The sequence below is a fragment of the Strix uralensis genome, chromosome 11 (genome assembly GCF_047716275.1).
Source record: "Strix uralensis isolate ZFMK-TIS-50842 chromosome 11, bStrUra1, whole genome shotgun sequence".
Taxonomy (NCBI): Eukaryota; Metazoa; Chordata; class Aves; order Strigiformes; family Strigidae; genus Strix; species Strix uralensis.
The window spans coordinates 18,436,231-18,459,903 of NC_133982.1; the positions used below are offsets into that span (position 1 = coordinate 18,436,231).

The 23,673-nt window shown below is 45.9% G+C and overlaps 1 protein-coding gene across 4 annotated transcripts in view; it reads right to left on the bottom strand.

Annotated features, from left to right (window-relative positions):
• NTRK3 (neurotrophic receptor tyrosine kinase 3) overlaps window positions 1-23,673 on the bottom strand; it is a 216,315-nt gene that overhangs the window by 60,030 nt on the left and 132,612 nt on the right. The window contains exons 13-14 of one of the 4 annotated variants that reach the window (XR_012630407.1): window positions 10,974-11,626; window positions 8,931-10,795 (exon numbers count right to left, since the gene is read on the bottom strand). The exons of 2 other annotated variants lie outside the window; for them this stretch is intronic. Coding sequence is in view for 1 of the 2 variants with exons in the window: in XM_074880481.1 (XP_074736582.1) it covers window positions 11,508-11,626 (119 nt within the window). In the remaining variant the exon portion in view is untranslated. Of the gene's footprint in view, window positions 1-8,930; window positions 11,627-23,673 lie in introns of those variants that run through there. One more of the 4 variants, XM_074880481.1, reaches the window with a different exon arrangement.

The following is a 23,673-nucleotide window of genomic DNA, read 5'->3' on the forward strand; positions in this document are numbered from 1 at the left end:
ACAACTCAACACGAACACAATCAGAGCAGGCATGACATCTCTAGGGTTATTCAGCATCCCTGTATGCAGAACAGGCAGGCAGGGCCTTAATTTTATCCCAAATTCCAGCTTACACCCACAACAATACCACCTATCCACGCGCTCCTGCACAGTCCAGCTGGCTATCCAGCACCTGACTTAACTCTCCCCCAGCACATCACCACGCACAACAGCACCTTTCAGAGAGCGGGTAGAGAAGCTCCCTTAAACACCGCCTCCACGTAAATCCACCACAGGCACTTGAAGTTCTGCAGCTATTCCTAGATCCCAACTGGATTCTTCTTTTCATCTTTGTTCTGCCTCCTATTCTAGTGCTGAACCCCAGGCCTGCTGCCTTGGAGCTTCCTCCAAACGCTGCATTCATCCATTTTTAAAGGTGACCTTCCAACTTTAAAGGAAGTTAGCAAGCCTCACTGTCTTCATTTGCCCTCTCCTCCTTTTCAACTTGCTCTTTATTATGAATTAAAAAGGGGCCTGAAAGGTTTCTATATTAAAAAATAAAAACTTTAGAAGGAGTGCATGTTTCCAGATCATTTCTCTCCCAGTTTTTGCAGCAGCCTTCTTGGATGTCACGGCGCTTGCTTGCTGCAAACTATCAACTGCCAGCTCTGATGGTGAAACCTGCTTGGGTGTTTGGCTTCCTCCCATCCCCATGGATGCCTGCCATCCTCACCCCACCACTGGCTTCCTCCTCCCTCGTGCTGTCACTGCTGTTTGGCAAAACAGTGCCCTGAAATGTTCTGGGTGAAAAATAACCTTTCAGGGAGCAGGGGTGGAAGTGGGGTTATTTTTAACTTGGATCATACCAGACACCCAGGTTACTCTGTGGCCTCATAAGCTCTTCTGCTGGCACAAATGAAGAGCAGCAAATAAATGAAGTTCTCTTTATCTCACTTTACTGCCAAAGCTACATCCTACAAGCCCTGAGGCCGTACAGCAACAGAAAGGGAAGGTGTCTCCTGCCCTTAGCAATAATAATATTACTCTTGCCAATGAATTGGTCACAGTAATTAAAAAGGCAGTAACAAAGCAACATGATAGTTTCCTGCTGTTGTGGTACAACATTTTGCTATTTAATCAGGACAGGCAGGACCTGAATTTTTACTGCAATAAAACTGAAATAAGAAAGAAAATTATGATTTTATAAGATGAAAACTCAACTTTCAGCCCTTCTTTTAGATTACAGAATCAAACCAAAAAAACACAAAGAAAAAAACAACCAGCCAACCAACTCTCTTCCACCACTGTTTTCACTTTTTGGATTATGAGTTCTGGTGCTATTCAGACTGGTTCTGTTGAATATTTCTTTTTGCCAAGAGGTCAGGATGCCACAAACAAGTGCCACGCAGCCACACTCTGTATTTAGTCATCAGCATCAGCCTCCAACCCAGAAACCATAGACACTTTCTGTGCCATGGACATCTGGCTGCCAGGAACAAGGCTGACACACACAACTCATTTCATGCTGTCCACCAAGTGACCACAAATGAGCAGGAGCCCTTATTCACAGTTGGCTTGTGACACACTGAGTCTGGAAGTGCCTGGCTCAGTCAGAAAGCAGCCAGCCATCTCTTTCCAAACCATTCAATTACATTTTCCCCTGCTACTGTGTGCCAGACCCAGTGTTAACCCTTCAACACTGTTTGATCCCAGAACATACCTAGGACTCTCAAATTCTCCATCCAAGCCAACAGATCCATGATTCTCCCGGCAGCCCCGCTGTGCTCTCACATGCTCACCAGGACATACCCATTACTCTTTTAAAGGCCAACCATCAAGCTGCACAACAAGGGAAGCAGTTGATTCGGTTCTTGCTACAATTACCTACTGAAAGTGGGAGAGTACTTCAGATTTTGGGGAGAAAAGAGGGCTTCCCAAAGCAAAGGCAGGGCTGCAAGGAGAAGGTGCTACCAGGTCAAGATTTAGTACAATAAATAATGGAAGGTTCCTCGCCTCATACCCTCAGCCTTTCCTTAGCTCTGATGTTCAGTTTCATCTTTGGGCTATGAATGATTCATGGAGCCTTAAAATATATATAATCTATATCTCCTAGAACAAAGTCTTTATTCAACGGGTTGTGAGGGAGCAGGGAGCAGCATGTGCGATGCCTGCACTTGGGCTGGAATGTCCCTTGGGAAAGGACCCTTGTGGCTCCCCACTTCTTTCTAAACCCAGAAGCTGCTCTGAGCTTGAAGTTGAGCTCTGTGGGAGGCCCCAGCTCAGTCTCTGTGACACAGGGACATGCTTGCTGCTGGGGGTCTTAAGAATTGCTTTCTTGAATCATGCCCAGGACCAGCTCAGAGACAGGCTCTTCTCATCCATCCCTGGCAGCCAGAGCGTACAGATACCACCAGTGCACTGTAGGGGACTTAAATCATTTATGCAGGATTACAGGTTGGGAAGCTGCAGCAAAAACTTACCTCCATGGCACAGCGTAATCCACTGACTTTACCATCCTGACTTTCAGTTCTCTGCCTCAGGCAACAGATCACATATAATGATTGTGTCTCTTCCCTTAGAAATCCAACACCAATTTCCACCATGAATATTTGATTCCTACTATGCATACAAACACAAATATACACACATCCCTGCACCATGATCAGTGAACATCTACTTACTTCTCCAGACAAGAACATCATTTCAGGCAATTCCAAGGATGTTATGTTAAAGTAACCTCCTTTCCAACTGAAGAGATGGTCATCCTCTGATTTCTTGTTGGGGAACCTAAGCATGGGCCTGGGTAAGATCTGGTAGAAGCTCCAAGCCCATGAGGATCCGTCCTTACTCAAAAGGGAGCACAGGCAAGAGATGGAGAGGTCTCAGATGGGTCAGGCTTGGCAGCAAAGTCCTCTGTGGCTCATGTCCAGCAAGCTATGGGATGCCTCCCTCCCTATGCTGGCAGGCCAACAGCCCAGGTAGCTGGCAAACCTGAGCTCTACAGTGCTATAAACTAATGGCATAGACATGCCCCAAAAGGTTCAGCCATCCCTTCAGGGGATCACCCAAATAGATTCATATGCAGCCCATTTGTTTTCAGTGGTCCTTTCAGGATCAAAGACCCAGATTTCAGTCTGTGCTGCATCTATAGCTCATGATCACACATTTTCTTGCTCTTTGGAGTCTTACAGATCTTCTTCCTTAGAAGGGACACTGTCGAACCTTACTCATTTGGGTGTACCTGATGATATCTTTTATGCTCAGGAGTCGTCTTTATTTCCTAAAGATCACTCTGGTTTCTTTGACGAAAGATGTTCTTCTTCCCTTGTAAGACTGCTATTGATATCCATCTGCCATTTTCTTTGAGGCTCAGGCCAGTACCACTGAATCCAGGGAAGGAAATCTGGCACAAGATTAGATGGTTCCAGCATTACAGTCATGCAGAGGAGCTTAAGGGCCTACACAGAACAGTACCCAACTCCCGGGAGTCCCCTCTGAGGTTAAGAGGATTAAACTGAACTTTCAGTCTAGTCATAGGACGGTATTTTCATCCAAGATGCACTGTCAGGGACTTTGCTGCCTTCTTCTGAAGCTGTGGCTATACAGATCTTCTGTTGGGATTGAGTGGCAAGTGTTTCATGTGGCTGCAAAAGAGGCGATCCGTCTGTAATACACACTCTGCTGGCACCAGGCAGAAGGGTTAAGTCACACCAGAGCATTTTTTGCTTATTGTTGATGAAAATAAGAGACTAGCACTATCAAGTAGCCACCCTTGCAGTTCTGTGCTTCTGAGCTTTCTCAAGGAGTGAACAGTCATGCCGAACACCTCCCACAGCTCTGTCATACCTGCTGGCACCCCGGCTGCATCCTCCAGCCGCCAGTCCTGACCTGGGCAGTCAGACGGGAGCAACGGTGGGCATTAACCTCAGCCTCCAGCAGCACGTGGCTATTCTGGTTTTCTGCTCGCACACAGTGCCAGACCTGCAGCATTTCCAGCCAGAAGAGCCCATGCTAGTGCCTAAGCAGGGACTGACAGTTTCTCACTGATACTGTCTAATGCAGTCAGTTATCCTTTATGCATTTAGAGCGGATCCATCAAAATAATTCCTGCTAGAGGTCTGAATTCAGCATATTACACACAATAGCTCCCTGGAAGGAGAAAAATGACACTTACCTGTCTCTAAGCAAGTCCCTTCTCAGTCGCCTGCAACGTCTGTGCATTGTGAGATGTGATGGCTGTGGGGGACGTGTACCTCTGGAGTTGTTCTAGCAGCGCTGAGTGCATGACTGGAGCTTAAATACTCTTAAACTTGCAACCCCCTCTGGCACCGTTTGATGAACAAATGTGTCTCAGGAAACAGAAAGCAAACCTGCAGCCACCTTCAGCAATCTACGAGGGACTGGACCAGGCACTACCAAGGAAGGAGTGACTACAGCTGCTTCTATCATCCCCAAACATTGCTTGGCACTGATGCAGCAAAACCAAAACGTTCTGTTGATCTCTAAAATTACCTGTTTAGATATCTCTAAAACTACCAGGCAACAAGGCCTCATGAGGAAATCTGGGCAGAGGTACAACTCTTTAGCCTGACAAAATGAGCTCACATTGGTGGTGTTTGAAATGTGCGTACTGCATTACCATGATGCCACCTTACATCCCTGTTATTGACACCAGGGACTGAATCCCAGCAGGACCAGGCTCTGGACACATGCAGAACATCAACTTGCAAGACCATGAGCTCCTTCTCTCTTGTATCAGATGTTGCAATACACTCCACCGCCTCACCACTCTACTCCACAGACTGCAAACATCCCTCTTTCCTTCTCCCAATTATCTTAATAAACATCCTGAACACATCTCTGACTCACTTAAGATAATGATGACCTGGACATGATTAGTTTGTTCAGATATCCTGGCAGTTTACTGAGCCTAATGTGACTCCAGTCTGGCTCTTTCTGACTTCTCATGAAAGAGGCTGACCTCCAGCAGTGGCTGCACTGCGATCAGCATCCCACATAAAGATCAGACGCAGGCTGCTCCCAAAATTCAGACTGGAGCCATGAAGGCTACTTGATCTGAAAACAAGCTCTTAACTACTCCAAAGGCCTGAGCAACAGCAGTTTTTCTTGCCTGCAGACAGACCCGGTGGGGTGGTACCAGTCGCAAAATATGAAACAGAAACTTGGGGTTAAGGACAACTCCAAATACCAGATTACCTAAGAGCATCCTTGCATATTACATTTCTGGCTGTCTGAAACATTTATTCATCCAACCTGAGAGCAAAAGCAGCATCAGTCAGTCAGTCACATAATATCTGAAGCAAAACCTTGGAGAAAAAAGGCCAAATAGTCTGAAATCATAGGCAAATCCTTACAAAAAGCCAACTCATCTGCAGGAATTGGGCACAGGTCACAAATGACTCACTAGCAGCAGAGCAAATCATTTAACCAGCGTTTGGAACTAATCTCTCCACTTTGTAGAGAACAACCAAAATTTATTTCTGCTGATTAGTCAGCAGTTACACTCACAAGATCAAAATTATTATCAAAGTTCAAATGTAGTTGTCTTGTACTTGCACTCCGCTTTACTGCTGGAGAGACCATCATCTTCTCTTAGTGAGGGAATCATCCCTCATTTATTTACCAGGGCTAGGAGTGTGGGTTAAGATTTATTCTAGCTCTTAACTTGACAAACTCAAAGCCTGAACTCCATCTCAAAGTGCTTTCTGGCAAAAGCTCAGTTTACACTCGTTTGAATTTCTGTACTGATTTCAGTAAGAACAGGCACTTACCACTTCTCTAGAAACCAGTTACTAAATTCTAATAAGGAAGACGGACAAACAACCCCCAAAATGCCAATGCTGCATCCAAGGAGGTGAAATTCAGAACTGAAGAACAACATCAGGAACTGACACAACCAAACTGAGCTCCCAGCAGAAGCAGAATGGCATCGTATCTGCACCCCTAAGCCCTCTGTGTCTTCTCTACATGTCAGTTTACAAAAAGCACAAAGCAAACCACATCAGGCAAATTAACTTATTTTTACCAATGGATTTCTTATGTTGTTTTTTAGTGGTCAAAGCAAAGCAGTATCTATGCGATCCCCCATGCTGTGGACACAGGGTAGGATGTCCTACAGCCTGCAGTGCACCTCTGTGGCACACAAGCTCAGACCTCCAGAGATGTGGGGCCAGCGGCTGTGGCATCAGACCACATGCTGGCACCACCAAGGAGCCTGCCTGCCATGAGGAGAGTTGGGGGTGGGGGACATCGGAGAAACCACAAAAGATACAGGCAAAGCAAAATGCACCACAACAGCAGAGGAAGATACGTCATTGCTTCACCAGGTAAAGAACCTTTTTCAGCTGTGTGTGTGCCAGTTTCCTGTCATATTCTTTCCCCTTCAAAGTGGCTGTATACACTTTCCCGCAGCCTGTTAAACTTTTCTGCCAATTGATCAGGGTCTGCAGGCACTGGTAAATACAGTTAATAAGGGCTCTTTGACTCACTGCATAAACCTCACCACAAGCGCTTCAAAACGTTAAGCAAAAATGAAGTCACCCGGCATTGATTTCTTGCATGTTCTCTTCCTGCTGCTCATCCAGAACTGTGGTTTTTAACTTTACTACTGTGTCTAGGCCTCTTTATCCTCTGCTAATGCCAGGGCTTAACTCTGAGGATCTGCAGCTTGTTCTGGGTACAAATGAGAGCAGAGCGGTGACATACTGCTGCAGTTTGCTGAAACAGCAGAAGCACCTTCTTCTGACTGTCCACAACTCCTGGGACTTCTGCCCCTGCCTCCCTGGACAGCAGGGCAGAGACACATGTTGAAAAGGCCAAAGACCTGGTGGTAGAGAAAACCACCACCTTCAAAAGAAGCTCCGGCCTCTTGGGAAAGAAGGGCTGACTCCTTAAAAGCACATCTAAGTAAACAGAAGAGCAGCAAAGAACATCAAGACTCAGCTGGTGCAACTTGGATAAGCGGCTACGGAGACTCGGTATACCCTGATCATGTCCTACAGCATCACACACATCAAACACTCGCCTGCAACAAGCCCAAGCCCAGGGTCCCACCAGGCCATGTGTTGCTTTCATCATGCAGAGTGGTATTGTGCCAGAATCATACTGTGTCCATCACACTCACTCCAGGCATGAACTGAAAGAAATGTGACTCCATCTTTTTAGAGTCAAAACACAAGGAAAAGAACTTTGCTTTTCTGCTTGTACACATGCAGGCTCCACACTGTATAAGAAACGAGAAGGCAGGGTTGTGATTTTCAGGAGAAGCTGATATGTACCACTGCCTGCACCCTATCAAACCAGTACCCCAAGCTCCTTCAGTAATAAGCTCTCTAAACAGCTCAAGAGTAATTTGAAGCCAGTGTGGGGAGGGAGAGCAGGACAGCAGTATCAACTCAACTGTCTTGAAGAGCACAGAGCCTTCACATGGGTACATCAGGCAACAGAGGCGACCAAGAAGGAAACACAAGAAGAAGTGCCCAATCCCTCTACAATGCATGTCAGATCCCATTGGCATAGTTAAGCTAGCTCCTTGGGAACTGGCAGCATCAAAAACATTCTGGGAACTCCTATGTAAGGAATCAGTTGCCCTGAAATACAAAGCAAAATGAACTAAGGCTGACCATACCAGCAGCCTAAGTAATTGGCTAATCAACCTGTTTGCAATGTTTCTGGGCTCTGAAACCTGATAACAGATCCTGGAGTAGTGGGGAGGAAAAGGCAGAGCTTCCAACACCCATGTTTGTTTCCCACAACTCAGAAAGGAAAGGGAAATAAGCATGAAATTCGATATAGCTCATCCCATGTATAAGGTTTTATGTCAGGAGACAACCATTTGTCTCAGGCATCACAGACATCCCTGGGAAGGTAAAGCTCTCAGGCATCATAGACATCCCTGGGAAGGTAAAGCTCTCAGCCATCACCTAATCCTGTGAACCACAGCACCCAGTCACTTCTAGAAGCATACTCATTAGAAGGGAATAGCATACAGAAATTCACTCATATCATCATTTTGAGACATTTCCTTGAAAGTCATGCCAGGAAGTTACAGGAACAGAAGGATGCTGGAAAACATGTTTCTATTTTGCTCATCAAAACTCTCACCAGGTTTTCTAAGAGGGTTCCAGCACCATCCACCAATATCAGCTCAAACACACCCCCAGCCTCATGCCCACAATCATCTGCAGGTTGGCACAGCAGCTTTAAGTCACATAAATTACATCTCCTGTTAACAATACTAAGACACAGCAACTAAGACGCACCCTCATGCCGAACCCCGCATGCTGCAGAGTGGTTCCTCTCTCTTTCTGGGCCAACCAACCATCCTTACATGAACTCCTGGTGAGGAACTCAAGTGCAGCATTCGCCTGTATCCCACAACACATCCTTGCTAGCTTAATAGGAGGCTAATTGTCCCCAATGAAGGGATGACAGTCCAACACCCAACAGAAGAGCAATTTGCACAGCCAAGTAGAAAGACCTGCAGCAACAGCATGTCCTGAAACAACAGCACTGCTGCCCGAACAATCTTTTGTGTCAATCTCACTGAGAGATACATCTCCTAATAAAATTCCTTCCACTAAGTGTAGAAACTTGTCTTGGTAAATACTGACACCATGTTCCAGCATTACCACCTTGTTCATGAGAATATGACCATTTTGAGCCACAAAAAACAACAGGTTGTCAACTGCGATCACCAGCAGCTAAGCTCTCAGGCAAAACATCTTTGTGCCTGATGAGAGTGACAGAAGCAAGAGCTACACCTGAGCAATATTCACATCACAAGTGTAAAGCCCACCCTCAGCAGCCCCGAAGAAGCAAACAAACCAGACTCCCCACACATGGATCATCTCATGAAGAAGTAGACTATAGGACGTGTCATTCTGAAGTTTTATTTATTTTGTCTTCAAAGAAGAGGCCTGATGCAGCTGTTTCGTTAGAAAATAAAGTGTTTATTAAGAAACTAGACATTGAACACCCCTATAGTCTCTGTGAAAAGGGACCGTCCCATTTCCCATTAGCACAGGATGATAGTTATGGCAAGATAAGAATGCTCAAAGATGGAGGAGTCTCATTGACAGAAAATGAGGTAATGATTTACAATAATTAAAAATAAAATAAAGTTTTAAAAAAACAAAACATCCTTAGACTTGCTACTTAAAGCCACCAATTGCAAACGGCCATGACTGGCTTTCGTTTTAAGCAGTGAGGAACCAGAGACTTTAATTGGTGTTAAACAAATTGAGACATCGATCACAGTGGGGAGAACTGCTTTAAATTATGCTGTACGGTCCGGAGGATTTCTTCTAAGCAGAGATGGACCTGAGCTGCAAAATTCAACCTTTCCTCTGCTAGGGTGTTTGGATATAGGCTTCTGGTCCAGGCCCACAGATGTATCTCTACGACTGATACACACAGTTGAGAGCAGAGTCCCCTGAACAGTGCTAGGGAGAGGAGACAGTTCAGACGGACAAGACATCCCCAGGTCAGGTGGGCGACTTCCAGGAGATGGGGAAATTCAGTTCAGACAAGCACCCAGTGATTCACACGCTTGGCGAAGCTCCTCCTCACTCTGTGAATCTGCAGAATTGAGGTGTCAATGACACATGGCCGCAGGTCCTCTCTGGCAGTGCACCTCTTGCATTTCCAGCTCCGATGCGGGCAGGAAACATTGTTGGGAGTTTTGGTCATGGTTTCTGAAGCCATCCAACCTGAGCCAGGCCTCCTCATCCTAATGCAGATGCCCCCCTAAGGCATGTCCGTTAACTTAAAGCAATCTGCTACGGTTTCTCCTGTACTCTTCTATTGCACTTTACCTTTTTATGCAAATGAACTGGGAGAAGAAGCAAGAGAATGGAATATTCCCAGAGACACCCCTATGGGAAAGCTGCTAATAAAACCTCCTGGCAATCTCCAGGGCAGTTCATGCAGGTCACCTGTAAAGGCAGGATGAAGCAGAACATCCCATTCTGAGGCTTCTGCCCAGTTCTGGTGGAGGGGGACTGTGACTCTTTCCAGCAGCAGCGACCCTTCAGGGCTGGTGATTTAGAGACATCCCTGATGTGATAAGGTCATCTCGGGCCACCAAGAAGGCAAGCAAAGCTGAGTGGCTGGTGAGCAGGTTCCTGGTCCAATACTCCTCTCAGAAAAGGATCTGGCCACACCTGAAGTTTTTGGAAGGTTTTTTTCCTCTAGAGAAAATCTGCCTCATTTATAGGTTATCACCGATATGTGTGAGCAAATCTGTACTTGCTGTACACATGACATCCAGAGTCCAAGGAAAGCCCTGCAAGTTGCCGCAAGGGCAGCTGGCTTCTCTTGAGGACAGGATCAAAGGGTTTACTTTTCCATCTGAGAGGCTTTGGATGAAGTAAGACAAAAATGGGATGGGAGAGAGTGAGAGAATACGAATATTGGCCAGAGAACAGGATCGATATTCCTGTTTATGCCAGAGAAGAAGCAACAGAATATTTCTTTTTCCTCTCCTTCAGTCAGTCAGCCTCAAGCTGATGGTTCTGGGTGCATGACTGGGTTACAATCAATCTCTAGTTGGGTGGGAATACAGGGGAGAGCTAAAGGGGGCTGGAAAAGGCCCAGCAACTGGGACCTGCGTGCATCTGATATGCTTTTCCACTTTGCTTACTGCCCTAGTCCTGGCAAGGACACAGACCCTCCTGCGCTATGGATTCTCCATCCATGCGGGAAGTCCAGGCAACTCCTCAGATAAAGCTCATCATTCAAGCAGCAGGGAGAGACCAGAGTACGACAACGATATAGTCAGATCCAACGAGCCGCTCTAACACACACAGACAGACAGACAAACAAAAAAAGCCTCCTAGAATATATGCACTTCAAAGATAACCACATTCTCTTCCTGTCAGAGAAGTAAGATTTTTTTTTTTTCTTTCCATTATTATTCCTTCCAACATTATTTTCTGTGCAAGAACTGGGAGCGGGGCTGCCTTTGTTCTTACCAAAAGTCTTCGTTCTGCTTTAGTTTCTTCCAGGCTTCCCGCCTCGGCTCGCTCTGGGAGACCTCCCATGGCGGTGCCACATAAGAGGTGATGGCAGCATTCACTGGGTGTTGCGAAGACACAAGCTTACAAGGAAAACTCCAAGCAGGGAGGACATGACTAAAGATGTCAGTTTGGTTGGCTTGGTTGGTTTTGTTTTGTGTTTTATTTTAAAGCAAAAGTACAATTATTTACTGTGTTATTAGGATGACTCCTTTCAATTGGGTTTTAATTCTCTTTATTTGCTCTCATTGCTGCTGTTGTGCCTTGCAGGAATATTTAACGAACACAGCGACCATTGGAGGAAAAGAACAACCCTGTTATCTGGTGACAGAAAAACCACAGTTTCAGTTGGCTTTAACGTGTGTACAGGCAGGGCTGTAGAGTCCTATTAGGAGGAGACCTCAATCCATACAGACCACGCTTACTGCTTCCCACCATTTTGAGGGCACAGCCTATAAACTTGACATCAGAACAGGGACTTTTAAGGAGTTTTTAAAAGCCATGACGTCCTTTGCTGAAATAAACACTGACATCCTCAACATAAATGCCTTGGTTAAGAGGTTTGGAATGTCCAGGGAGGCTTATTGGATTCAACATAATTTCTCTGAAACCTAAAGGGGAAAAAAAAACAGAAAAAAGAAAAAAGCAAAATAAAGTAAACGAAAAAACAAAAAAGAGCAAAACTAGAAAAAAAGAGAGATATCGACACACATGTAATTATTAAAAAAGAACCAAATGAATAACCAGCAAACGGCTGCCATTAAATTAAAACCAAAACTCCCTCTCCAGGAGGGCTACCTCACTCTGTCTTTCCATAAAGAACAGGCAATTATTTCATGTGGTACGTGCAGGCACAAGTGCTCTGAGAACAAGGGGCATGCAAGTAGTCTGGACAGAGAACTGGGAACAATTCTTTTTGAGAGGTTCCCACTAGTCAGGGGTGGAAAAGTTCTAATTCCATACCTAGTCCATCCTTACCCTAGGCAGGGAGTGAGAAAAATGGAGAATCCTTCCTAGGTCTACTTCTCTCTCGTGATTTATTTAGTCTGGCTTAGCATTTCTGAAGCTGAAGAGTAGCACTGTAAGGCTGGGGAGACCTGACTCTCATAACCCCACAGACTTCCTTAGCCCCAGCTGTCCCACCTACACCAAAACCTGCACACTGGAGGCATCTTCTCCCTACACAACCCCATCTCTTTAAAAGTAATTTGAAAGTTTAGGATTTGCCAGAAATACTGGCCAGATGAAAAGGAAAAGTAAGTGGAGCAGAAGGCATGTTCCTTCCTTCAGTCCCAACAAACTTACTGGGCAAATATGATGTTTTCAAGGGCTGTATTAACCATCTCTTCATAACGCTCCTGCCTTGGGATGCCCCAGCCAGGGAAACTCACTACTAGCACGATTAATTACTATTAAAGATGAACATTATTATCTGAAGCAAAATAAATGCAAATATTTGGGACTTGCCAGAGAATAGTTCTCCAGACTGGAAGGAGCAAACCTGTTGTGGAGTGCTGGATATGAGGTCCAGGAGGGAAACCTTCTGCTGAGACATACAGTCCCACATCCCTCTCAAGGTCTGACTGAAGGAGGGCACATTCTGGTTCACTGTTAGGACACATCCTGATGTTTAGCCTACATTTCCTTTCTTCCTGACTTGAACCCCTGTTTTCTATCATCTTTTGTGCTAAGTCCTTCGAGTTCTTGCAGAAAAGACCCATGCATTTGTCTTCAGGTGTCAGCTCATAATTTTTAGCATTACTTTCTCAGACACCTGTTTGTAATTATTCTACAAGTGAGGCCATCCCAATGGACTGGAAAGAGACATGGCAGGAATAGGCATAGGTCACTGAAGGTAGCTGCTAAGACTACAATGAAGTTGCTCTTAGCTCAGATCAAGTATGTGGACATTAGAGGCCTCTACACTTACTAAAATCCCCAATACAGATTCACTGAGTTTCCAGGACCAAGACACGCATGGCAGGATCCTGGGGATTGCTCTAATCTAACCCAATTTCTCATGGGCCCAAAGGGTTTTTCCAAGAAAATTACTGGGATGTCTTGGTTACACAATTGCTCTAAGGTCTGGAAAATGCTCCTGCTCCTCATACAGTCACAGGATCTACAACAAATCAGGTAAGTTAGCCCAAGTCTGGCATCACTAAAGAAGCATGGAGCAGCTTGGATGCCCTTGTGAATTATCTCAATAGAAAAGGTGCCTTTCACTAGACTAGGAACAGAAAGTTTCTCACACCGTATCTACACCAGCCAGAAAATTAGGATTTTTTTCCTATTTCTTCTTTCTATTTTTAATTTTATATCTATTTATATTTCTTTCCTGCACTATCTTATTCCATCTGCTCATCAAACGCATGCCTCTTTTGATAACCTGAGGATGCAGACAAAAGCTGTTTGTTTGGTTTGGAACTATTTAGGCATGTTTGGGGGAAACTGTTATTCTCAGTGGCCCTGAAGGGCTGATCCACATGGGAGAGTAAGCAAGGCTCAGCCTCAGTTTATGTGTCATAAACAAAATTCATAGGCAAATTCCAAGTGTTGAAATATCATTAGTAGCGAGAAGAAGCCTCGCTCAACTATCAGAGCCAAAGCAGAGTTTAAAGGGCTGGTGCTTGGAAATGTGCATGTAAACTAAGTTCATTTCTTATCAGAGTCACTGGGAGACAAATAAACATGGCATCCCTGAACATCACTATTTATTGTGGGGTTTTTTTATAATATAAATATATTTTATGGCCATCGAAGGATAGCTGGGAAAGTCTATACTCTACAATACCAAGTATCTCCAAGGAGCACTCTCGTCTGCTTTATTTTCTTTGCATTTCTTAGCTCTGCTAAATTAAGGCAATTCCACTCCTGCCGGACAACATCCAACAGACCTAAAAACCCACTGGGGACACACAGCCTCAGCAAAGGGACATGTGAAAGATCAGCAAGACTTAAGGCTGGGGACGCTGGAGGATTTGCTCTTTGTTATCAGCACTATGCTGTGAATCCCAGCTGCAGGGATCTCCAGTGACAGCAGGGTCTTTGCAGAATGGGACTGCAGTAGGGGTTACCCCATAGCTGACATGCAGTTGTGACTGAGGGATGATGAGGAATGGGACAGGAGGACAGCCTACATTTGTGAAGCTTAGGGGCTGAACACACATACTGCTCACTTGGGAAAGCAATGCAGCATCAGTCATTTTGGCATCGTCTCCTTCTGATTTATTAAAGTCCCCAAAGAATCTGAAAAAAAAATTTCTTCTCTCCTGACTGTTTTTCTCTCTTTCCTCACTGCTGTCTCCCATATTGCACTGCTACTTTCAACCCCCTTCTCTTGTATGGAGCAGAAACCAACAAGGCTTTTGCTAGGTTTATGTCTTCACTGTCAGATGTGAGATGGATGATGTTCACTGAGATGTCCAGGGTTAAAATGGGTGAATCTCAACAGGTTCAGAGTTTGGATGCTATTATGATAAATGTCATCTTTCTACTGTCAAAGCTATTAGCTCCTGAAAAACTAGCTTGGAAATGTCTTAAAGAATGTGGGGGGTTTACTTTTTTTTTCCAAAATAAAAAAAAAAAAAAAAAAAAAAGAGAAAGAAAAGTGTTTGCCTTCTTAGAATGAGTTGGGGAAATTTTAAAAACAATCCCTTTTGTGGAGTTTCACATTTGTCAGTGCTAGCCAGAAAATAGGAGGAAAAATACTATCTTTGACATAGGTTGTAGATTTGGAGAGAAACTCCCATATACAAGCCTGAAAATACTAAGGAGGTAAAAAACCCCACCCTGTAGATGCAAATCTAAAGCTTCTCCAAAGACCTACAAAATTGGGAAGGGTCTGTCAGATTAAACTTTATGCTTCTCCCTGTTCTAGTGAGACCACTTTTTAAATTAAAACATGATACTGTCTCTAGTAATAGCCATGGTATGGTAGTGGAATAAATGTATGGAGAGTGTTGGAGAATAGGGGCAGAGAAATGAGCTCAGATTTGCTGTGCAGGTCTAACAGCTTGAGATGGAGGGGGCAGATGGGGCATTTCTTTAAGCAGGCTGGAAGTATGTGGCAATGAAAGGACAAGAAAATTGAAGGCAACCGAACCATGCAATCAGTTTTGTCCTCAACCCTAGCCATCCACTTAGTCCTCCAGAGCTGTCTTGTGTTTCCCAACACCCTGACTAGTGGATCTCAGCCACTCTGCCCCATGCAAGTACCCAATCCAGCCTACAGACCGTGCCCTGCAAGGAACACCCTTCCTCCACTGACCAAGAGCAACACTAAGAAGATAAACCAGACAATTTCACCTCTCCTTCACTGTCTTCTGTAAAATTGCAACCATTCAAATATACCATGCTTCTAGGGCTTTTGAGATCTGAGGCTGCTACAGGTCACCTGAGAAGAGCAGCAAGGAACATGACATGGGGAGGCAGGGAAACAATGCAGAAAATGATACACAAGTCCTCACATCAGCCCCATCCACCACAGCAGGCATGGTGCAGCCCAGTTTTGAAACCCAGGGATGGAGACTGCTTCTAAAACAGCAGCATAAATTGCTGTGTGAATGGATGAGAAAAGCAACAGGGTGCCACGTAATGCCTGGCAAAAATGGGTTAAACAAAAATAGCAAATTAAGGGCAACAAGCTGGCCAAGCATAACACTGCTATCCACACAGCCCACATTAGGCAATGAAGCTTTGATCTCTCTTCTGTGTTACAGCAGAATTTATGATATAAAGGAAAAGCAATAGGAGACTCCAACAACAGAGTACATTTTATCTTTCTCTATGCACAGATATGAAGTATGAATAGCATCAAAGAAGGCATGAAAACCATCAAGCCTGGCCCGCATCCAGAGCAAAGGAAACAGCCATCCGTCTAGTCAAAGCCAAGACTGATATGTCTATATTTGAGGGGAAAGCAACACAGCAGTCCAGGTTTCCTTGTCATGGATGGGTTCATCTGCAGGGCTATGATACAAAACCCTTTTTTTACCTCCCCCTCAACAAATACCAGGGCAAGATGTAACTCAGCCTGGGGCCTTGCTTGCCACAACAAAGCAGGTCACAGAAGCTCAGCAGAAGCACACCATGAGGTTCTCCCTGATCTCTCAGCTGCAGATAAGCACATCATCTCCTCTACTGTCAAAGGTAAAGTCAAAGAGCCTAGACCTCCTCTCATTTACACCAGCTCAGCACTGTTGACCACAACGGAGAATCTCAAGAAAATTCAGCCCACAGATGAATTTCACACTGATACACAGACCTCAAGCAGATCTTCAAGTAGATAACAGCTCTTTTAAGATTCACAAAAAGGCACTGAGAGCTACAGAAATGCTTATGATCATTTTCATGGAAACAGGGTCCTTATTCCCCTCCACAGCAGCTCACCTTGTATCTTTGTTCATTTTCCATGGTTTAACCTCAGGCATAAGAGTCTCCCACTTTAGTCAATGAGACTTCACGTCACTGGAAACCTCTTGGGGATGTGCTAGATGGAGCTCTAGCTACAGTTTGTGGCATCTTCATCTTCTCCACAACCCAAAATCACGAGCAGGGAATCGCAGCACTGCATGTGTTTTTGAGGGCAGGAAAGGGAAGAGACAGGCTGAGAGCAAGAGAAACAGCAGAAGCAAATGGGTCCAAAAGATCCCATTTCCACACAAATTTCTCTCATGCTTAACTAGAGCAGAGGAAGGGGTAGGAGAATACCGCAGGCACTCAACAGCTGAACAATGTTTCTTGAGAAAAGGGCAGCATTTGCAGCTTTCCACGCGGTGAACTCTTTAAGACTATGTAAGATTCATTAAACCTTTGGTCGGAGTAATTCCAGAATCCATTGCATTTCTACTGTTGTCGTCGTTAATGTGGGCCATGTCCATATTAGCTGGGATCATAAGTTTGTTTTCTCTGGAACTCTTTCATGGATGGAGTAGTTCCAAGATATTAAATGATGTAGCCTGATAGCTCAAGAGGCAGAGCTCCAAGATTCCCCATCGATCCCCCCTTAGGAAAAGCCCCAGAGTAGGAAAGCACTTACCAGGGTATAAAATAAAAAATAAGAAGGAAAAAACCCCAAACTATTTAAGACCAAGGACAAAACAAAAAGGTTATTTTCAGGTCTGAGATGCCCTGTGATTTGAGTCAAAGCTACCCTCCCTGTCCAGAGGTACAGTCGATGCTTTTCTCCACACTGCACAGAGGTGCAGCTATTTAAAGCCACTCAGAGGCCCACTGCATGATGGAAAGCAGCCAGATCAGTTGGGCCTCATTGGTTTTGTTTTCATTAGATTGAAGCCAGAGTATGTGAAATTACTTGTAAGAGGACCAGGGAAAGGGGAAGGACTGGGCACCCAGCATCTTCACCCACAACATGCAGAGCTTAGACTCTGCCTCATTTAAAACTTACTGGGTCAGAGAGAAGGTACCTGAACAAAGAGGATGGCTGTTTTGTCCCTCGCAATACCCATAGCCGTGCAAAGGTGTGTGGCAAAACTCTTGGGGTTTATACGTCAGCCATAAAAACAAGCTGCAGGAAAGCGTTTGCGAAATGCCTGAAGAGTTTGGTGGTAGCTGACACCCTGGGCATTATCAAGCTGTTGCCCTGCCTCTATCCCTCTGTGTGTTTGCACTGCTATATCCAGGAGCCTTCTCCTCTGCAATTCTCACTGCCTGGAGCAACAACTGTGTTTTCCTGCCTCCGTGAGTCCCCGTTTCTCACCACTGTGCACTCTCTCTGCCTCTGCACTCCACAAAGCCCAAGAGACCCAGCGTGAAAGATCCCATCCCAACAAGTAAGACATCCTTTTCATCGCTTTGGTTTTCAAATATATTCTTTTGTCAATTTTTAATATTTTTTTTTTTTTCAAGTCAGCCCTCAGAGTGCTGCCAATTCAAGCACTGTGCACAGTGTTACAAGAGCTTCTCATTTCCACTTTGCCTGACAGGTATCCACGTCCCTCTGACACTGCCTCTGTTCCCCAGCTGCTTCAGATAGCAATAGTTACCCTAAGCATTTTACACAGAGTTATTGAAACTACTGACTAATCTGCCCAGAAATGAATATCCACTGGGAAAGAACCTGGTTGGGCTCATGTTCCTTAAATGCTGATAAATTCCAATTATGGTACAGCTGATCTACCAGTACTACAGATTGCCATATCAAAGAGCCAACCAGCAAAGGAAGCCCCTGAGTTAGAACAGCAACAGCCTTGTTGCAAACTTCCTTTTTAGCCAGACAGCACTTCATAAACATTAATTTGTTACACCTTACTCATTCCCTGGGGAGGCAGGAGCTGTTACATTCATTACACAGATGGCAAAATGGTGGCACGGAGCAGGACCATGGTTTCTCCAAGGTCTCTGCAGGAACCAATGCCAGTCATGGGTACTCAACAGGGAATAAACCCAGCTCCCAGGCTCCTGTCCTCTCTAGAAGGTCTGGGGTCTAGAAGGGGACAGAAGTGCTTGGTAAAGCCAGATCATCGGGATATGAGAGCAGACTCCAAAAGGAGACACACATGGTGGATAGGAAAACACACGACTGCTACAGTCTGCAACTGGGACCTTCCCTGCCCATGCAGTGCCAAGGATGCTCTCCTGCTCTTCAGAGGACAGGAAGAGGCTGGTGGAGGAGCTGATCAAGGCCCAGGATAAATCCTTGCTTGCTCAAGTGTCTTTACTCTGCTATCTGCTCCAGCAATAGATGGTCTAGAAAGGCCAGAGCTGCCCTCCAGAAAGCCCAGAAGCAGTACAAGCCTGAGAGCCTGAAGTGTTGGGAGGAGCTTCCTGTGGGGAAATGCAATTTTGTGGAGTTTACAAGCTGAGGATGGAAACTGAGGAGTGTGGGAGATCTCAGCAGTCAAGGAGGCAAAGAGCACTAGAGGAGTTGTAAATAGGAACAGGAAGAGCTGAGGGCAAAAACACAGTGAGAGCAGCAGGGAGCCTTGAGGAACAAGGTTTTGTTGATTTTTTAGGCTGTTTGGATGCTGCGTTGTCTGGCATTATTGTCCTTTGTGCCACTCCAGAGCTTCTACTCTGCTGATTGTTTCAGAAATGAAGGCTGCCACCACAGCTCTTCTCTTGATAATTGCCCCACTAGATGGTTCTTAAAATAAGTTGCCTTCTACACCAAAATATATCAGAAGAGTGTCATTAATGTTCCCAGGGTAGAGCTCCGAGCTCCAGATTTTGTTTCAAGACCATGTTTTGGTACCTGCCAGTGTGTAGCAAGCTCTAAAACACACCCCAGAGCAGGTTGTGCTTTCCCCAAGGGAAGAGGGGACAGCAAACAGAGGAACTTAAGTTTGTGCTGGGATCATGCTGGTCCCACGGAACAATTTGGGTAGTGCCAACCAAATGAGTGGCAGGTATTTGTGGTGGCCTTCATTCTGCAGGAGGGGAGAAAGGGTTTTGCTCCCACAAAACACACATGAAACATAGTATGTTTTTGCAAGAGAAGGTATGAAGCACCTATAAAGTTCCTTGCAGCCAGCAAAGCAGAGATGAGGTGAGTAGGGAGCCCCCCAGGCAGTGCACCAGGGGTGCTGCTGCTGTACAAGGAGACCCTCACTCCACACTGCTTTGCAGAGCAGGGTAGAACTGGCACATCACAGCAGGACAGCAACCAAGACCTAAGCTCAAAGTGTGTGGCTGTTGTGAATTAGGAGTTTTCATTCAAAGGAGGGAGGAAGGACCAGGGTTTCTTTCCTACAAAGTTTTTCCAGCAGGTGGTCTAGCTATGAATTTTTGCTCTGGCAGTCAGCTTCAAGCTTAAACTACATGACTGCCATACCCTTCTATACCCTTCTCTGACCTAGTTTCGTTCTGGGTCTGCAAAGAAGTCTCCCTCTCTCCCTTCTCCCTCTCACATCAAGTCATCTAAATGCACAAGGCATCTAAAATGCTTCAGACCAATCTTATTTCACCCCATATAATTCTGTGCAAGCCTTTGTGTCTGTCCCGCTTGTGTTACTGGCATATGCTGATCAAATATCAGCAGAGATGAGGGACAGAGAAGGAGCTGAGCTTCCAGGCCTCCAAATAGGGAGGCACTGCAGCATGGAAACTCCCAAAAATGCAACTATCCAAAACCCATTTTCCCTCTGCCAGAGGATTTCACACTTGAGAAAAATGGAAAAAGCTTTACTTAAAAAAAACAAGTTATTTCCTATTCTCCATCATCTATGATCAGAAGTCCTGCCTGCCACCACAGCCAGGACATGTCCTCCTTGACACTGTCCCACACAACATTCTTGTCTCTAAATTGGAGACACATGGATTTGAGGGAGGGACCACTCGGTGGATACAGAATTGGCTGGATGGTCACACTCAAAGAGTTGCGGTCAATGGCTCAATGTCCAAGTGGACACCTGTGACAAGTGGTGTTCCTCAGGGGTCGGTGTTGGGACCAGTGTTGTTTAACATCTTTGTTGGGGACATGGACAGTGGGATTCAGCGCACCCTCAGCATGTTTGACGATGATACCAAGCTGTGTGGTGCAGTCAACACGCTGGAGGGAAGGGATGTGCCAAGGGTCTAAAGGGACCTGGACAGGCTGGAGAGGTGGGCCCATGCAAACCTCATGAAATTCAACAAGGGCAAGTGCAAGGTCCTGCCCATGGGCCAGGGCAATCCCAAGCACAAATACAGGCTGGGCGAGGAGTGGATTGAGAACAGTCCTGTGGAGAAGGACTTGGAGGTATTAGTGGATGAAAAATTGACTGTGAGCCAGCAACGTGTGCTTGCAGCCCAGAAAGCCAACGGTATCCTGGGATGCATCAAGAGAAGTGTGGCCAGCAGGTCGAGGGAGGGGATTCTCCCCCTCTACTCTGCTCTTGTGAGACCCCACCTGCAGTGCTGGGTCCAGCTCTGGGGCCCCCAACATAAGAAGGACATGGACCTGCTTGAGTGGGTCCAGAGGAGGCCACAAAGATGATCAGGGGGCTGGAGCACCTCCCCTGTGAGGACAGGCTGAGAGAGTTGGGGTTGTTCAGCCTGGAGAAGAGAAGGCTCTGGGGAGATTTTACAATGGCCTCACAGTATTTAAAGGGGGCTACAGGAAAGATGGAGAGGGACTCTTTGTCAGGGGGTGTAGTGATAGGATAAGGGGTAACAGTTTTAAACTGAAAAAGAGTAGATTTAGATTAGATATTACTGTGAGGGTGGTGAGACACTGGAACAGGTCACCCAGAGAAGGTGTGGTTGCCCCCTCCCTGGAAGTATTCAAGGCCAGGTTGGACGGGACTTTGAGCAACCTGGTCTAGTAGAAGGTGTCCCTGCCCATGACAGGAGGATCGGAACTAGATGATCTTAAGGTTCCTTCCAACCCCAACTATTCTATGATTCCTCTATGTATGCTGTTCCTCAAAGCAAGAGCTGCCCACAGTGGGGTAAAAACATGCAAAAACATACACTTCTAATAGCAATTTCATATATGCACACGCAACTACGTGTAAGAGATCACAGTCCACAGTCCTGAATTCAACCTCAGTGTCAAAACTAGCCCATGCACAGAGGAAAACGAGCTGAGCGATACCAAAACAGCTAGCAGAAAGCAGTGAGAGTATGCACACAACCTGCTGCATGTGGGACACGTGGGATGGCCAGTGGGGAAGCGTGTGAGAGGAAAGCAGAGAGCGATGCTGCAGCACAGAGCACGTGGCAGGGAGCAGAGGAGTGCCGGAGAGGGGCTGGAGAGAGCGCGAGCGCACACGTGTGGGGCTGAGAGCATAACGCTACTGAACATTTACTCTCACTTTACATTACGGATTTAATGGCTTTTAACAGGAGACTTTGTAAGCGATCAGGAATTGGAACAAAAGGAGCTGGGGGAATAATTATTCTAACCAGGGGAGCTAAAGAACATGGCAAAATCGCGTGCTGAGCAATCATGCTAATTAAAGGCACCCAGAAGAATCGGGATAGAAACGCCAAATGGTTTTCACTCTGCTGCCCTAATCCACTAACTGCCTCGTCACTTTGACTCCCACCAGCTGTGGGAAGGACAGCTATAGGTGAGTTGGTTTGTAGCAATAAAGGATGGAGCTAAACAAGTGACACAGAGGGGCTGGTCCTCTCTGCAGCAGCCTGGAGTGATGCTTGGCCTGTCAGACAGAACAGCAGCTGCTTTGCACCAGCAGCCTAGGCGGGGACCAAATGCCCCCACAGCCTCTGGCTGAGCAGCAAGGATCCAAACACACTTCCCAGAAAGCAGAACAGCTGTTGACAGCTACCAGCATGGGGCTAAACACAACCTACAGCCACAACCCTGGTCCTTTCAGGCTGGTCAGCCCTGCTGTGTGACTGCCTCTCTGCAATTAGCTGTGTTACATGGCTCAGTACATTGGTCTGTCCCGAGCTATGTCCAGGGAGCGTGTTTCTAGTGCCACACCAGAGCTCTGGCAGCACTAAACGTGCTGTTTCCCTGTCTCCAAAGCTTTGGTCATCACTGGGTTGGGTCCACCCAGGTTGGTGCAGGGGATTTCCGATGGGTAAGGACACCTTCTAAGCAATAGGTATCATCCTGTTCTTCTAGTGCTTAAAACGCCAGCTGGGGTTCATGCCATGCTAGCATCAGAAAAGCAAGAACTAATACTACAACATGGGCAATTTTACACCCAGAAAAAGTGGAGACTAGGAAAATGTTCATGTTGTAGGGAAAGGAAATGAACACAATATTGCTCCAACAGCATAGAGGCTTTACAGACCCAAATAAAAACTCCCATGCACTCAGCCTTGTGTAAAACCCAAGACAGACTCCTCAAGGAGCTGCTGGGTCTCAACCTGTTTGGGATGTCAAGGGGGGATCTTCCTGTGACATTGCTGAAGTCCAACAGGGCATTGCATGCCAAGGCTGATTGGTGCTGAAAACACGATTAACAGAACAAGACACACATTGATGAAACCACACGCTGAGTACAAAGAAGTCTCTCTGTGTCCTTTCCAACCTCCAGGAGAAGGTCCACCTCTGATAACCACTTGGGTGAGATGTGAGTGCTTTTCTCTCCAGCAGTACAGGCCTGGGTTTTGTTGCAGCAGTTGCCTGCATCAGCACAGAACAAGAGCAGTACGTAGGGGAGGTCGGGCACCAGAAAAGTGAATGCTAACAATTTCCATCAAGCAACATCTTTCTATTTAAAAAGCAATGGTTTGTTTGTTAATCAACAGGTCCATTAACACAGAGCAAATGCTTCTCTAATGGACACCCACAGGATCACAGGCTGAACTATTTGTGTGTGGCATTTTTTGATTGATTCACCCTAAAGATCATCAAGTAAATGAGAGAGGATGTAATATTTCTGCAGGAAACATTCCACAGCGGATACATTGATTGCAACACTCAGCCAGCTGCTGTGTGCCAGTGTCTTCTTAAAGAGACTTCATATTTGATTCTCTGATTAAATATTTTGAAACCAAGAACAAATCAGGGACATTGGCTCGACTGTGCCAGGTGCTTGGCCCACGGAGACCTGGTATCCTGCCAAGGAGGATCACACGAGTGGCAAATGTCCAACCTGCTCCCTTTCTTCCTTCCCTCGAGGCTCATGATCCCGTTGCCTTGGTCCTTGCCTGGCCACACAGATCACTGCCACTCCACTTCTTGGCCTCTTCCTGTCACCGCTATATCCTTCACCCAAGACAAGGGAGCCTGCTTGGT